The following is a 16,751-nucleotide window of genomic DNA, read 5'->3' as shown; positions in this document are numbered from 1 at the left end:
GTATATTAGTGACATAAGCAGAAACTGGAGTGTACACATGTGCGCAAGGACTGTGCTAACATTGGTTAAATAAATACTGCGAGCAGCAATGCACCCCACAGATGGTGACTACTGGGGTTCACTTACATATAAGTTCAACCTATAAGACAGCGATCAGATGAATCCAGAAGCACTGCACTAACCATATCATGAAAAGTAATGCAACTTTTGTTAATATATGCATTGTGCTTTAATTCCCAGCATGCCCGGGCAGCCAAAGACTTACATATATATATATACAGTGGTCCCTCAACATACGATGGTAATCGGTTCCAAATGGACCATCGTTAGTTGAAACCATCGTATGTTGAGGGATCCATGCAATGTAAAGTATAGGATAGTGGTCTACAACCTGCAGACCTCCAGATGTTGCAAAACTACAACACCCAGCATGCCCGGACAGCCGTTGGCTGTCCGGGCATGCTGGGAGTTGTAGTTTTGCAACATCTGGAGGTCCGTGGGTTGAAGACAACTGGTATTGGAGGTTATACTCACGTGTCCCCGCCGCTCCGGACCGTCACCGCTCGTCACCGCTGCCCTGGATGTCGCCGTCCATCGCTGTTGCCGCGTCCACGGGGTGTCCCCGACGCTCCGGCAAGGCCTCTGCTTCTCCAGTATCCTCGCGCTCCGTCGCCGCCATCACGTCGCTACGCACGCCGCTCCTATTGGATGACGGGACGGCGCGCGCAGCGACGTGATGACGACGATGGAGAGCGCCGACGATGCAGGGGATCCCGAAGAGGACGCTACGGAGCCCCGAGGACAGGTAAGTGATCGTCAGTGGACCACACGGGGCACCGTAATCGGCTATCCGGTGGCAGCTGAAGCAGTCTGCGCTGCCGGATAGCCGTTTATGCGATGGCCCCGACATACAAAAGCATCGTATGTTGATGCTGCCTCTGAGAGGCCATCGTATCTTGAAATGATCGTATGTTGGGGCCATCGTAGGTCGGGGGGGGGTGACTGTAAGGGGTTACTCCGCTGGTGCCAGAAAGTTAAACAGATTTGTAAATTACTTCTATTTAAAAATCTTAATCCTTCCAGTACTTATCAGCCACTGTATACTACAGAGGAAGTTCTTTTCTTTTTGAATTTCCTTTTTGTCTGACCACAGTGCTCTCTGCTGACACCTCTGTCCATATCAGGAACTGTCCAGAGCAGGAGCAAATCCCCATAGCAAACCTCTCCTACTCTGGACAGTTCCTAACATGGACAGAGGCGTCAGCAGAGAGCACTGTTGTCATGATGTCAGCAGAGAGCACTGTGGTCAGACAGAAAGGAACTATACAACTTCCTCTGTGGTATTCAGCAGCTGAAGTACTGTAAGGGTTAAGATTATTTAATATAAATAATTTACAAATCTGTTTAACTTTCTGGCACCAGTTGATTTAAAAAAAATGTTTTCCAGCGGAGTACCCCTTAACCTATAAGACATGGCAGCAATCAGAAGAATGCATAAGCACTGAACTAACTGTATAATGAAAAGGATAGGGGATAAGATGCCTGATCGCGGGGGTCCCGCCACTGGGGACCCCCGTGATCTTGCACGCAGCACCCCGTTAAAATCAGTCCCCGGAGCACGTTCGCTCCGGGTCTGATTACTGGCGGTCACGGGGCCGGAGCATTGTGACGTCAAGGCCCTGACCTGTGTGACGTCACACTCCGCCCCCTCAATGCAAGCCTATGGGAGGGGGCGTGACAGCTGTCACGCCCCCTCCCATAGGCTTGCATTGAGGGGGCGGAGCGTGACGCCACACGGGGGCGTAGCCCTTTGGATAGGGGATAAGATGTCTTAGCGCCGGAGTACCCCTTTAACCTATGACCCACAGCTTGACCAATGGGCTATAGTCCAGCCCCCTCACTATATAAGGGGCAGCCATCTTTATTTCCCTCTCTTTGAGTTATGTGCTCATTGCTGTAACATCTAAGTCTTTGCTGAAGCAGCTACCAGGGAATCCCAGGACGTGATCCGCATCTGGAGGCCACAAAGCTACAAGTCTATGTCTAGCGTCACTGCATCTAGTCAAGTCTATTAACAGTCAAGTCTAAATTACAAGTCCAAGTCAAGTTAATTACAAGTATTGGTCCAGCAAACTGCGAGGTCCTCTGGGTCCTGGTCAGATCTCTGGGACAATCTGGCCTTAGCTGTGAAGATAATTACACCTGTCTTCTACTCAGTAAAGCCTCTGTTTGACCATAACTGGTTGTGGACTCTTTATTCACTACTAGCCTGTGGGATAGCGGAGAATCCGGGCGTGTGGTGTTCTGGAACCCGAAAATCACACTGGCGTCACGAACACATAGGGGTTAATACCACCAGACCCCCAGGGTTAATAACATCAGATCCCAACACTCACTGCAACACCCGTGGTCCCGCCATTCACTGCAGTGGCACACCACATATGTAATACAGTGACCCCCCCGACCTACGATAATTTCAACATGCGATGGCCTCTCAGAGGCCATCGCATGTTGAAGGCAGCATCAACATACGATGCTTTTGTATGTCGGGGCCATCGCATAAACGGTTATCCGACAGCGCAGACTGCTTCAGCTGCCACCGGATAGCCGTTTACGGTGCCCTGTGTGGTCCGGTGACGATCACTTACCTGTCCTCGGGGCTCCGGCGCGTCCTCTTCGGGATCCCCTGCATCATCGGCGCTCTCCATCGTCGTCATCACGTCGCTGCGCACGCCGTCCCGTCATCCAATAGGAGCGGCGTGCATAGCGACGTGATGGCGGCGACGGAGAGTGAGGATGCCGGGGAAGCGTCGGGGACACCCCAGGGACGCGGCGACAGCGATGGAAGGTGACATCCAGGGCAGCGGTGACGGTCCGGAGCGGCGGGGACAGGTGAGTACAACTTCCTATACCAGTGGTCTTCAACCTGCAGACCTCCAGATGTTGCAAAACTACAACTCCCAGCATGCCCGGACAGCCGTTGGCTGTCCAGGCATGCTGGGTGTTGTAGTTTTGCAACATCTGGAGGTCTGCAGGTTGTAGAACACTGTCCTATACTTAACATTGCACGGATCCCTCAATATTCGATGGTTTCAACAAACGATGGTCCATTTGGAACGGATTACCATCGTATGTTGAGGGACCGCTGTACTGTATGTTGGTGTGGAATAGGTACTGTATATAGGCTTTAAAGTATTATATGTATACAGGATTATTGGGGGAGATTTATCAAAACCTGTCCAGAGAAAAAGTTGCTGAGTTGCCCATAGCAACCAATCAGATCGCTTCATTCATTTTTAACAAGGCCTCTGCAAAATGAAAGAAGTGATCTGATTGGTTGCTATGGGCGACTCAGCAACTTTTCCTCTGGACGGGTTTTGATAAATCTCCCCCATTGAGTGCTGTTGTAAACTGTTTGAGTACCTTGTGTACTGAGGTGTAGTGGGCTGGTGGGCCGCAGTACGCATAAACACCACTACGACCTGTCAGAATAGCTAGACAGCAGCAATGGTAATTAAAGGGGTCCTCCAGTGGAAAACAAATATTTTAAAATTAACTGGTGTCAGAAAGTTAAACAGATTTGTAAATTACTTCTATTGAAAAATCGTAATCCTTCCAGTACTTACCAGCTGCTGTATACTACACAGGAAGTTTTATTTATTTTTGAATTTCCATTGTCTGACCACAGTGCTCTCTGCTGACACCTCTGTCCGTATCATGAACTGTCCAGAGCAGGAGAGGTTTGCTATGGGGATTTGCTTGTACTCTGGACAGTTCCTGACATGGACAGAGGTTTTAGAAGAGCACTGTGGTCAGACAGAAAAGAATTCCAGAAAGAAATACAACTTCCTGTGGAGCAAATAGCAGCTGATAAGTACTGGAAGGATTAAGATTTTTAAAAAGAAGTAATTCACAAACTTTCTGGCACCAGTTGATGTTAAAAAATACCACCGGAGTACCCCTTTAACCCTTTAAGGACAATTTTATTTTTATTTATTTTTCCTCCTCGCCTTCAAAAAATCATAACTCTTTTATATTTTCATCCACAGACTAGTATGAGGGCTTGTTTTTTGCGCGACCAGTTGTCCGTTGTAATGCCATCACTCACTTTACCATAAAATGTATGGCGCAACCAAAAAAATACTATTTGTGTGGGGAAATTAAAAAGAAAACCGCAATTTAGCAAATTTTGGAAGGTTTCATTTTCACGCCGTACAATTTAAGTTAAAAATTAGATGTGCTCTTTATTCTTTGGGTCAATATGATTAAAATGATACCCATGATTACATACTTTTCTATTACTGTCACGCTTAAAAATAAATCGCAAACTGTTTAACCAAATTAGTACTATAACTTTTTCATAATCGGCGGTATGAGGGCTCATTTTTTGCGCCATGATCTGTACTTTTTATTGATACTATATTTTCTTATATAAAACTTTTAATACATTTTTTATAAATTTTTTGGGAATTAAATGTTATAAAAAAAAGCAGCTATTTTGTACTTTTTTTTTTACGTTCACGCCGTTCACCGTACGGTATAATTGACATTTTATTTTAATATCGGGTATTTACGCACGTGGCGATAACAAATATGTATATAAAATATTTTTTTTTACACTTTTTGTGGGTGAAATAGGGAAAATGGGACAATTTACGTTTTTATTGGGGTAGGGGGTTTTTCACATTTTTTGTAACTTTTTTTTTGTACTTTTTTTACTTTTATTTTAACACTTTTTATGTCCCCATAGGGGACTATTTATAGCAATCATTTGATTGCTAATACTGTTCAGTGCTATGTATAGGACATAGCACTGATCAGTATTATCAGTCATCTTCTGCTCTGGTCTGCTGGATCGCAGAGCAGAAGACCCATGGAAGGCAGCGGAGGCAGGTGAGGGGACCTCCGCTGCCGTTCGGGATGATCGTGACCGCAATGCTGCAGATGCCGTGATCTGTATTGATCACAGCATCTGAGGGGTTAATGGCGGATATCCGCACAATCGCGGATGTCCGCCCTTACCGGCAGGTCCCTGGCTTCTATCAGCAGCCGGGACCTGCTGCGCATGACCCGAGCATCGCTCCGATGCTCGCGGTTATGTATAGGACGTAAATGTACGTCCTGGTGCGTTAAGTACCAGCTCACTAGGACGTACATTTACGTCCGGTGTCGTTAAGGGGTTAACAGGAGGTGCCAGTGTAGGCCCAATAAAAGCCTGCTGTCAGTGTTGTGGTACTGAAGCACTGTGCTGCGATGCTAGTAGGGGGTGGTGAGAAGAAGAAGGTTATTTATGAAGAGTGGGCAATAAAACTGCAGGAGGTGCCTAAGAGACGTACAATACACTGTGAATGGCACTGGGCCTAACCTCCTCTGCCTGGAAGCCATCACTGGGCTGGAGTAGATTGATGGTGTGACTGAGAACAAGCTGCCTGGTGAGTCAAAAGTAGTGTAGAGTGGTACGGTGTGGTAAAGCCTGAGTATCATCATGGGGAGACATCTTCAGGCCGAAGACTTTAATCTGCCTCTCAGAAACTCCTCTCAGAGACTGTGTGAGAACTTCAGCTCTGTGGGAGGCCATAGTGTGGCTTGAGATGACCATGTTAGAGCTTCGTCCCTGTGCAAGCGGCCTATGGTAAGAGTGGGTCTAGCCTTTCAAGCAAGTGGTCTGGTTGGGAACAGTAGGACTGAAACAAGGGGTTAGAGAGGAGAAGCCCTCCACTTGTGGGTGAAGCTAGTGTCACTGTCACTTAGAATAACTTTTGGCATGCCACTGGGACATGGCGAAAGTTTTAATCGGTAAGGGTCCCAGTGCTGAGACCTCCACAGTCCTGGGGCAAGGATTTTTGCAACGCTAGGTGAAAGCTAATTATCCCGCCCCTTGACCCCGCCCATTGACTCCTCCTGATGTGGTGCGTGTGATGTCAGGATGTTGGACAGATCTGACCTTAGTGATCGCCCCTGTCTGCCTCGGAGGTGACGCTGCGCTCCTCCAACAGGCTGAAAAAAGCAGATTATTATAGAACGGGTGGAGTGGGGATAGCATGGTGGGGTTTCGCTTGATGGGCAGGTGCTTTGGATAATGGCTTACTTTATTGCAGCAGGCAGAGCGGCGCCCCCCATCAAAAGGGAGCTCCAGGCGGCTGCTTATTTTGCCTATAGGCAGAGCCGGCCCTGGACCTCCACCAATCAGGGGAACAAGCACATGCTCGTTCCCCTGATTGGTGGAGGTCTCAACACTAAGACCCTAAATGAAAAAAAATTTGAGTTGAAGATAAAGTGGTTTTCCCGGTCTAATATGGCTGATGGCCTATCTTTTGGATAGGCCATCAATCGCTGATCGGTTGGGTGCATACACCTCCACCAATCACCTATGGTGCCATATTGCTGGTAACTGCTTTATAGCCATAGTAGTGTGTTCTCAGTCTAAGTCATGCCATGTAAGTAGACATCTAAGATGTTTTTTGAAGTGGCCCTATAGGTGGCTCTGCTCTGCCATACCTTGTAGCAGCCAGTGAGTGGCACCATTTCCATGGTTGCAGGTGGGTACATGTATATGCTTGTGTCTTTTTTTTTTTTTTTTTAAACAGCCCCACTCCTGTCCACAGGTTGTGTGTAGTACTGCAGCTAAGTCCCATTCACTTCAGTGGGGCCGTGCTGCAATTCCAGACACAACCTGTGGACGGGAATGGTGCTTTTTGTTTGTTTTTTTTGCAAGAAAAAAGCAGCGTTTTTTCTAATCCTGGACAACCCCTTTAATATATGGGTGCAGGTGTGTGGGTGCGTGTGTATATATATATATATATATATATATATATATTTTAGCGCATATATATTTATAAGTATGTCAGTGTATATATGGAGATGAATGTATGTGTCTGAGTTTGTGCTCTTTCCCAATGGCTGTGCAGGGTTTCCCACACAGGGTGCCTCCAGCTGATGCAAAACTACAACTCCCAGCATGCCCGGACAGCCAACGGCTGTCCGGGCATGGAGGAAGTTGTAGTTTTGCAACAGCTGAAGGCACCCTGGGTGGGAAACCCTGGCTGAGGGGGTTGTGTTATTGCAGTAGTGTAAAAAAAATCATTTAATTTGAATATATATTTTTTATCATTAATATATATATATATATATATACATATAAAAAAAAATAATATATATATATATATATATATATATATATATATATATATAGATATATTTTATATAACATTACCTCTAGGGAGAACATGGATGCCAGGCACAGTATACAGACTGCCATAGTGTGCAAAACCACAAAATTTGTGACAGTCACCACCTCGGTCCTGTTGGGACTGTGACGACAGCAGCTTTCATGACATTTATGATAGATTAGCAGCTTGTTATGCTCCATCAGCCTTACAGATATCAACAGGACAACTCCAGGCAACCAGAGACTAAAAGCTCAGTGAAAAACACCCTATGTTACATATCAAACACAGCCTGTATGCACAATGCCAACAAGCAGTAACTCAAGATTCCCCAAATAAAAGCATTTTACAGAATACATTGTAGCAAACTACTATGTACTTGCTTGAAAATTACGTTCAATGGATCTAGATGCAGGTAATATGGCAGCTATGGGGCCCCTGAAGAGAGTCTATGGTCCGATGGCAGCTATTGGGATCCAAAAAAGAGAGTCTAGGTCACATGGTGGCTATGGGGCCCCTGAAGAGAGTCTAGGGTCTGAAGGCAAATATGGGGCGCTTGAACAGTATAGGGCCAGATGACAGCTATTGGGATCCTGAAGAGAGTCTAGAGTCAGATGGCAGCTATGGGGCCTTGGAGAGAGTCTAGTGTCAAATGGCAGCTATAAGGCCCCTGAAGAAAGTCTAGGGTCTGATGGCAGCTTTGGGGCTCCTTTGGAGAGTCTAGGGTTAGCTGGCAGATATGGGGCCCTTGGAGAGAGTCTAAGGTTAGATGGCAGCTATAAGGCCCCTTTAGAGAGTCTAGGGTCTGATGGCAGCTTTGGGGCTCGTACAGAGAGTCTAGGGACTGATGGCAACTATGGGGCCCTTGGAGAGAGTCTAGGATCAGATGGCAGCTATAAGGCCCCTGTAGAGAGTCTAGGGTCTGATTGCAGCTATAAGGCCCCTGTTGAGAGTCTAGGGTCTGATTGCAGCTATAAGGCCCCTGTTGAGAGTCTAGGGTCTGATTGCAGCTATAAGGCCCCTGTAGAGAGTCTAGGGTCTGATTGCAGCTGTGGGGCCCCTGAAGAAAGTCTAGGGTCTGGTGGCAGCTTTGGGGCTCATACAGAGAGTCTAGGGTTAGATGGCAGCTATGGGGCCCTTGGAGAGAGTCGAGGGTCAGATGGCACCTATAAGGCCCCTGTAGAGAGTCTAGGGTCTGATTGCAGCTATAAGGCACCTGTAGAGAGTCTAGGATCTGATTGCAGCTATAAGGCACCTGTAGAGAGTCTAGGGTCTGATTGCAGCTTTGGGGCTCATACAGAAAGTCTAAGGTTAGATGGCAGCTATGGGGCCCTTGGAGAGAGTCTAGGGTCAGATAGCAGCTATGGAGCCCCCCCGGAGAGAGTCTAGGGTCAGCCTAAATTTGCCCAGTCCAGCTATGGTTAATGTTCACTAGGCCAGTAAGAACAAGTCTGGAACCACTGAAATCTCTATAATTCTTAAATGAAAAATTTTCAAGATTCGAGGGTGTGGAAAGAAGTGACAAGCTCTAAGGGCGAGCTGTGGAATTTGTACAAATTCAACACTGGAAACACTGTACGCACCAAAGTAAATTCAAGTAAATAGAGTTTATAAAAATGTAGTCTCTATTTAAAAAAAAAAAAAAAAGTAAATCCTATCACTTATCAGCTGCTGTATGCTCCGGAAGAAGTTGTGTAGTTTTTTTCCAGTCTGACCACAGTGCTCTCTGCTGCCACCTCTGTCTGTGTCAGGAACTGTCCAGTACTGGAGATGTTTGCTATGGGGATTTTCTCCTACTCTGGACAGTTCTTGACACAGACAGAGGTGTCAGCAGAGAGCACTGTGGATAGACTGGAAAGAACTACACAACTTCTTTTAGAGCATACAGCAGCTGATAAGTACTGGAAGAAACCCACTTGTTAATACAGCAAATGTTTCAGGATTGTATTTTTGGGCATTACTGAATGAAATAAAGTCTGTTTAACTCATTTTCATAAGAGTTTTTTGGCCACACACTGCGTTTTTGATGCAACTTTTTTGGGCCAAAGCCGGAATATCAAGAGCAACGGATAATATGTAAAGAAGGACTTTGAGTTCTTTGTCTTGTGGGATCAACTGTTGGCTTTAGCTCCAAAAATTGCATTAAAAAAAAATACATATATATATATATACACGAGTATATCTGCACCAATTACCGTACATAAAAAGTTATATTTCTCCATCCAGTTACTAAACTTTTAACACAGTGCAAAAACGTGATAAAAAAAAAACAATATATTGAATAATACCAAAAAAATCGTAAAACAATGGAAAGACAAAAATATAAAATTTTATACTCTATATAGGCCGCTAAGGCAAGTTGCTATGTTCAATAGTCTAAAACTTTACAATAAAACTCTAAAATATAATAAAACTCTAAAATAATTCAAACCACAAAGTATTATAGTCAAAGAAGCTAATATATAGCAAAATGAAAAAAATTCAGCAGCACTCCAAATTCAAATGCAAAAGGTGATGGATTTATAATAAATCCATCACCTTTTGCATTTGAATTTGGAGTGCTGCTGAATTTTTTCCATTTTGCTGTCTACTATTGACCCGTTACCTGGGACAACGATCTGCTGGCACCCACTATTATTTTTCTTTCTTTGGTTGTGCTACGTCACACTTTTTCTTTATATATATATATATATATATATATATATATGTGTATATATATATATATATATATATATATATATATATATATATATATATATAATTTATGTGGTAAGTAGTTAAACAAAAAGTGTTTTTCCCAACCAGAGCGCCTCCAGCTGTTGCAAAACTATAGCTCCCAGCATGCCCGGAGCATTTATTCATTTTTTTAGTTTTAATGAAATAAATAAATCATTTCAATTTAAAATAAGCTACTTTTATTATTATGGTCTTAAAAATATTATTAAAAAAAAAAAAAAATTCATTCAGCTCCAGATAAACTATTTTTATCCCAATAAGTCACGTCTGACTGTCCGGGCCCCAAGTTATCTTATCCTATGCCTCTGTTCTGTATATATTATTTTTTTCAGCCAGAAAATATACAGCTGAGCGTTGACCTTTTTTCTTTCTATCCTACAAATCCCTGGCAAGTTCTTGGCCGCCTTAATTCCAAGCCGATTTGCTTCATTGATATTCCAGCAATCACACTGTTTATAATAATGGCGACGTTAAACATTTTCGCTGTGATTTAGTAAGTATCTGTTTAGCTGACACCACAGTTTGCAGTCCAGATCATGTTTTTTTTTTTTTTATCCCCCCCCCCCCCTGCAATAAACCGAACAATGTTGTGTAAATTTTCATCCAAAAAACACTAATTAAACATGATTTGCAAGCGACGTGTGTATTTATAGGACCACCGCTGGATGAGTAACGAGGCCAAACTGCAAGAAATACTGGATGTCATTAGTTAATAATTTTTTTTATTTATTTTTTTTTTTTTTTATTCGACATGCTGAAAGTTTAAGAGGCTGCCTGGCTAAGTGGTAAGTTAAAAAGTAAGAAGTCGATACAGAGAAAAAAAATAAAATAAATATAAATAAATATATATATATATATATATATATATATAGTAAATAAAAATAAATATGTGTGCGTGTGTGTATAAATATATACGTATTTATATATAGCAAAGAAAATGCACAAAAAATGTTGGAAAAGCATTCAAAAATAGGGCTTAATTAAGTATATATATATATATATTGTACAAGTGTGGGAGCTCTATGTAAAATGTAAGAGACCTAAACCGAGGATACTGCGTTGCACATACCCATGTGCCAAATATATAGATTTAAAAAATGGAAAAATAGCAGTCCTACTAGGCTAGGAAGAAAATTTAGAATAAGGCAGAATAAAAAGAGATAAAGAAAGAAAGGAAGTGTCTGATAATAAGATAATACGATATAAAATACAATTACATTTATTGAATAATCCTGTGAGGTCGGGGGCAGGGCCCTTGCCGCAGACAGCACACTAAAATAGAATGGTAAAAGTTAGTTATAAACATTTAAAACATGACGTTAAAATAGTATTGCACTTAAACGGTGGGACAATGGTGGGGGTTTATATTCCGATGTTTGTAATAGGACATGTCCAATAAACAGTTTATGCAGCACTGGAGGCTCGCAGTTACGAGCCCACTGAGTATACTTGTATGCGCAGTAGTGCTAAAGATCTATCCTCTATACCCCGACGGCACGGGGAGAAGCTGAGAGGGCAGTAAAAGACCAATAGTGGTGGACATATAATTCAAATAGTCCCGACTTCTTGTGCACAGGCAGTCTTGTACCAGACGCGTTTCGGGGTGCAGCGTCTCCTTTTCAATGGTGGAAATGCAAAGACTATGAGTCTTTGCACATCCACAGTCATTGCATATCCACCATTGAAAAAGGGGACGCTGCTCCCCGAAACGCGTCTGTTCCAAAACTGCCTTTGCACAAGAAGTCTGGACTATTTGTATTATTTGTCCACCACTATTGGGGTCTTTTACTGCCCTCTCAGCTTCTCCCCGCGCCGTCGTGGTAGAGAGGGATCCCACACCAAAGACCTCCAGCGCTGCCACACGCTACAAACGAGCATGGCCTTTTCCAGCGGACTACGCAATAACCATCTGTACCGGACATCTTCACCTCTCCTACACCTTCCCCGTGCTGCCGGGGCTGAGAGGCATCAATCTGGATCACCGTTAAGCGCTGCTATGCGCATATGACTGCTTTCGCCGGTGCCGGTAAGTGGCACTAAGTGCCTGACTTTGATCTATTTTTCCTCTTGTACTTTGTCCCCGTGTCGTTGGGGTATAGAGGATAGATCTTTAGCGCTACTGCGCATACAAGTATACTCAGTGGGCTCGTAACTGCGAGCCTCCAGCGCTGCAAAAACTGTTTATTGGACATGTCCTATTACAAACATTGGAATATAAACCCCACCATTGTCCCACCGTTTAAGTGCAATACTATTTTAACGTCATGATTTAAATGTTTATAACTAACTTTTACCATTCTATTTTAGTGAGCTGTCTGCGGCAAGGGCCCTGCCCCCGACCTCACAATATTATTCAATAAATGTAATTGTATTTTATATCGTATTATCTTATTATCAGACACTTCCTTCCTTTCTTATTTATCTCTATTTATTCTGCCTTATTAAAAATTTTCTTCCTAGCCTAGTAGGACTGCTATTTTTCCATTTTTTAAATAAGTATATATATATATATATATATATTTATATATATATATATATATATATATATATATATATATATTTTTTTTTTTTTACTATGGGGGTGGTAAACTTAAGTGGACAGGGTGGCCCTCCTGTGGATCATTGACATTTTTGTCAATTGTTTTTACAGTTGTAGTTAAAATGTTAAATTAAGTGTTAATTCTGAAAATAAATAAATAAATACATTAAAAAAGAATTTTTAAAATAGATAAATAAATTAATAAGTAAATACATAAATGAATATATAATCTAAATATATAAATACATAAGTAAATATATATGAACATAGTAATCTATATTTTAAAAATTAAATAAAAAAAATCTAATTTTTTTTTTATTTTTTAGCAATTTAGATTCAACCTCCGAGGTCAAAAAGGAGCAGTCGACATTTCTAAATGTAGATTGGGGGCAGGAATCTTTTTGGGTGACCCGGTATTATGGGTGAATCTCAATTTTAGCTCCATGAAATGTATATTAGGGATCGGATTACTTTATCAGCAATACATAACAGACAGGCTTCACTTGCAATTGAGCAAAGCTCCCTGAGGAAAGACAAGTGACCTCCCCAACAAGCCCAGCGCTGAATATCTCCCATATCTTTCTGGATTAGGTTACATTTTCTCTGCGGCGGATTTGGACGTTTCACGCACGTTTCTATGGACGTCTTCATTGTTTCTTGAGATTTTACACAAATAATAGTTTAAAGGCTTCCATAGGAAAGTTCGCCTTGGGTGGATCTAACAATCCCAGCATGCCCTGCAGCCGTTTTACTAACAGGTTATGCTAGCTCTGATGGCTCGCTCCAATATATATCTGTAGATGAACAATGTAATCCTCTATTATTTCCCAACTATGGCCAAAAAGATACAGAACAGTGACGCCTCCCCATTGTTACCACTAGGGGTCATTTACTTTGCCTCCTTTGGCTCCAGATTATGTCGTTGCCTTTTACCTTGAGCCCCATACAACAATTTAGTGGTGAATTATTGCGTACAATGATCCTGCACTGTTCCCCCCAACTACGATGACAGCAGCTACTTCCATGTCACTCTTCAGACTCAACTTAATAACCAAAGATTTCACTTGTTTCCCATCTGGATTAACCTGATAATGTGACTCTCAGTCATTACCGGGAATTTACTTTGTAAAACAGACCTGAATGGAGGCACAAATTCAGTCTGCAAGAGGAAACTACTACTATACAACTACTATACAACTACTATACAACTACTACTATACAACAACAACAACTACTATACAACAACTACTATACAACAACTACTATACAACAACTACTATACAACAACAACTACTATACAATAACTACTACTATACAACTACTACTATACAACAACTACTACTATACAACTACTACTATACAACAACTACTACTATACAACAACTACTACTATACAACAACTACTATACAACAACTACTACTATACAACTACTACTATACAACTACTACTATACAACTACTACTATACAACTACTATACAACAACAACAACTACTATACAACAACTACTATACAACAACTACTATACAACAACTACTATGCAACTACTACTATACAACAACTACTACTATACAACTACTACTATAAAACAACTACTACTATACAACAACTACTATACAACAACTACTACTATACAACTACTATACAACTACTATACAACAACTACTATACAACTACTATACAACAACTACTACTATACAACAACTACTACTATACAACTACTACTATGCAACAACTACTATACAACAACTACTACTATACAACAACTACTATACAACTACTACTACTATACAACAACTACTATACAACAACTACTACTATACAACAACTACTATTATACAACTACTATTATACAACAACTACTACTATACAACAACTACTATACAACAACTACTACTATACAACAACTACTACTATACAACTACTACTATACAACAACTACTACTATACAACTACTATACAACAACTACTACTATACAACCACTACTATACAACTACTATACAACTACTACTACTATACAACTACTATACAACTATTACTATACAACTACTATACAATAACTACTACTATACAACAACTACTATACAACTACTACTATACAACTACTATACAACAACTACTACTATACAACTACTATACAACAACTACTACTATACAACAACTACTATACAACTACTACTATACAACTACTATACAACTACTACTATACAACTACTATACAATAACTGCTACTATACAACTACTACTATACAACTACTACTATACAACTACTATACAATAACTACTACTATACAACAACTACTATACAACAACTACTACTATACAACTACTACTATACAACTACTACTACTATACAACAACTACTACTATACAACAACTACTATACAACTACTATACAATAACTACTACTATACAACTACTACTATACAACTACTACTACTATACAACAACTACTATACAACTACTATACAACAACTACTACTATACAACAACTACTATACAACAACTACTATACAACTACTACTACTATACAACTACTACAATACAACAACTACTATACAACAACTACTATACAACTACTACTATACAACAACTACTATACAACAACTACTATACAACTACTATACAACTACTATACAACAACTACTATACAACACTACTATACAACTACTACTATACAACAACTACTATACAACAACTACTATACAACTACTACTATACAACAACTACTATACAACAACTACTACTATACAACTACTACTATACAACTATTACTATACAACTACTATACAACAACAACAACTACTATACAACAACTACTACTATACAACTATTACTATACAACAACTACTATACAACAACTACTATACAACAACAACAACTACTATACAACAACTACTACTATACAACTATTACTATACAACCACTACTACTATACAACAACTACTACTATACAACAACTACTACTATACAACTATTACTATACAACAACTACTACTATACAACAACTACTATACAACTACTATACAACAACTACTACTATACAACATCTACTATACAACTACTACTATACAACTACTATACAACAACTACTATACAACAACTACTACTATACAACAACTACTATACAACAACTACTATACAACAACTACTACTATACAACAACTACTATACAACAACTACTATACAACAACTACTACTATACAACAACTACTATACAACTACTACTATACAACAACTACTATACAACAACTACTATACAACAACTACTACTATACAACAACTACTATACAACTACTACTATACAACTACTACTATACAACAACTACTATACAACAACTACTATACAACAACTACTACTATACAACAACTACTATACAACTACTACTATACAACAACTACTATACAACAACTACTACTATACAACAACTACTACTATACCACAACTACTATACAACAACTATTGCTATACCACAACTACTATACAACTACTATGCAACAACTATTACTATATAACAACTACTATGCAACAACTACTACTATATAACAACTACTACTATAGAACAACTACTACTATACAACAACTACTATGCAACAACTACAACTACTATAGAACAACAGCTACTATACAACAACTAATATGCAACAACTACTATAGAACAATAGCTACTATACAACAACAACCATGCAACAACTACTACTATACAACAACCACTATATAACAACTACCGTACATTAACTACTACTGTACAACAATCACTATAGAACAACAGCAACTATACCACTACTATACAACAACTACTGTACAACAACTACTGTAAACCAACTTCTATACAACAACTACTGTACAACTACTGTACAACTACTGTACAACAACTACTATACAACAACCACTGTACAACAGCTACTACTGTACAACAGGTACTATACAACTACTGTACAACTACTGCTATACAACAGGTAATATACAACAACTACTACCATACAACAACTACTGCTATACAACAACTACTACCATACACCAACTACAGTACAACAACTACTACCATACAACCACTATAGAACAACAGCTACTATACAACACAACAACTATGCAACAACTACTGTACAACAACAACAACTACTATACAACTACTATGCAACCACTACTGTACAACAACAACTACTATACAACAACCACAATAGAACAACTACTATACAACAAATAATATTCATCAACAACAACAATAGCAACTACTACGCAGCAACAACAACTACTATACAACAACTCTTATGCAACAACTACTATACAATGACTACTATAGAACAAC

General features: G+C 40.4%; 1 protein-coding gene across 3 annotated transcripts in view; it reads right to left on the bottom strand.

Moving 5' to 3' along the window:
* The window catches only part of WNT4 (Wnt family member 4), a 142,580-nt gene that overhangs the window by 75,636 nt on the left and 50,193 nt on the right, over window positions 1-16,751 (bottom strand). Inside the window, exon 1 of one of the 3 annotated variants that reach the window (XM_056542728.1) lies at window positions 127-261. The exons of the other annotated variants lie outside the window; for them this stretch is intronic. Within the exon in view, the coding sequence (XP_056398703.1) occupies window positions 127-128 (2 nt within the window). The 5' untranslated portion in view covers window positions 129-261. Of the gene's footprint in view, window positions 1-126; window positions 262-16,751 lie in introns of those variants that run through there. 3 annotated transcript variants of the gene reach the window in all.

Source organism: Hyla sarda, chromosome 10, assembly GCF_029499605.1.
Source record: "Hyla sarda isolate aHylSar1 chromosome 10, aHylSar1.hap1, whole genome shotgun sequence".
In the NCBI taxonomy this organism is placed as follows: domain Eukaryota; kingdom Metazoa; phylum Chordata; class Amphibia; order Anura; family Hylidae; genus Hyla; species Hyla sarda.
The sequence above is the reverse complement of the archived record's forward strand: the minus strand, read 5'-3'. Positions and strand labels throughout refer to the sequence as shown.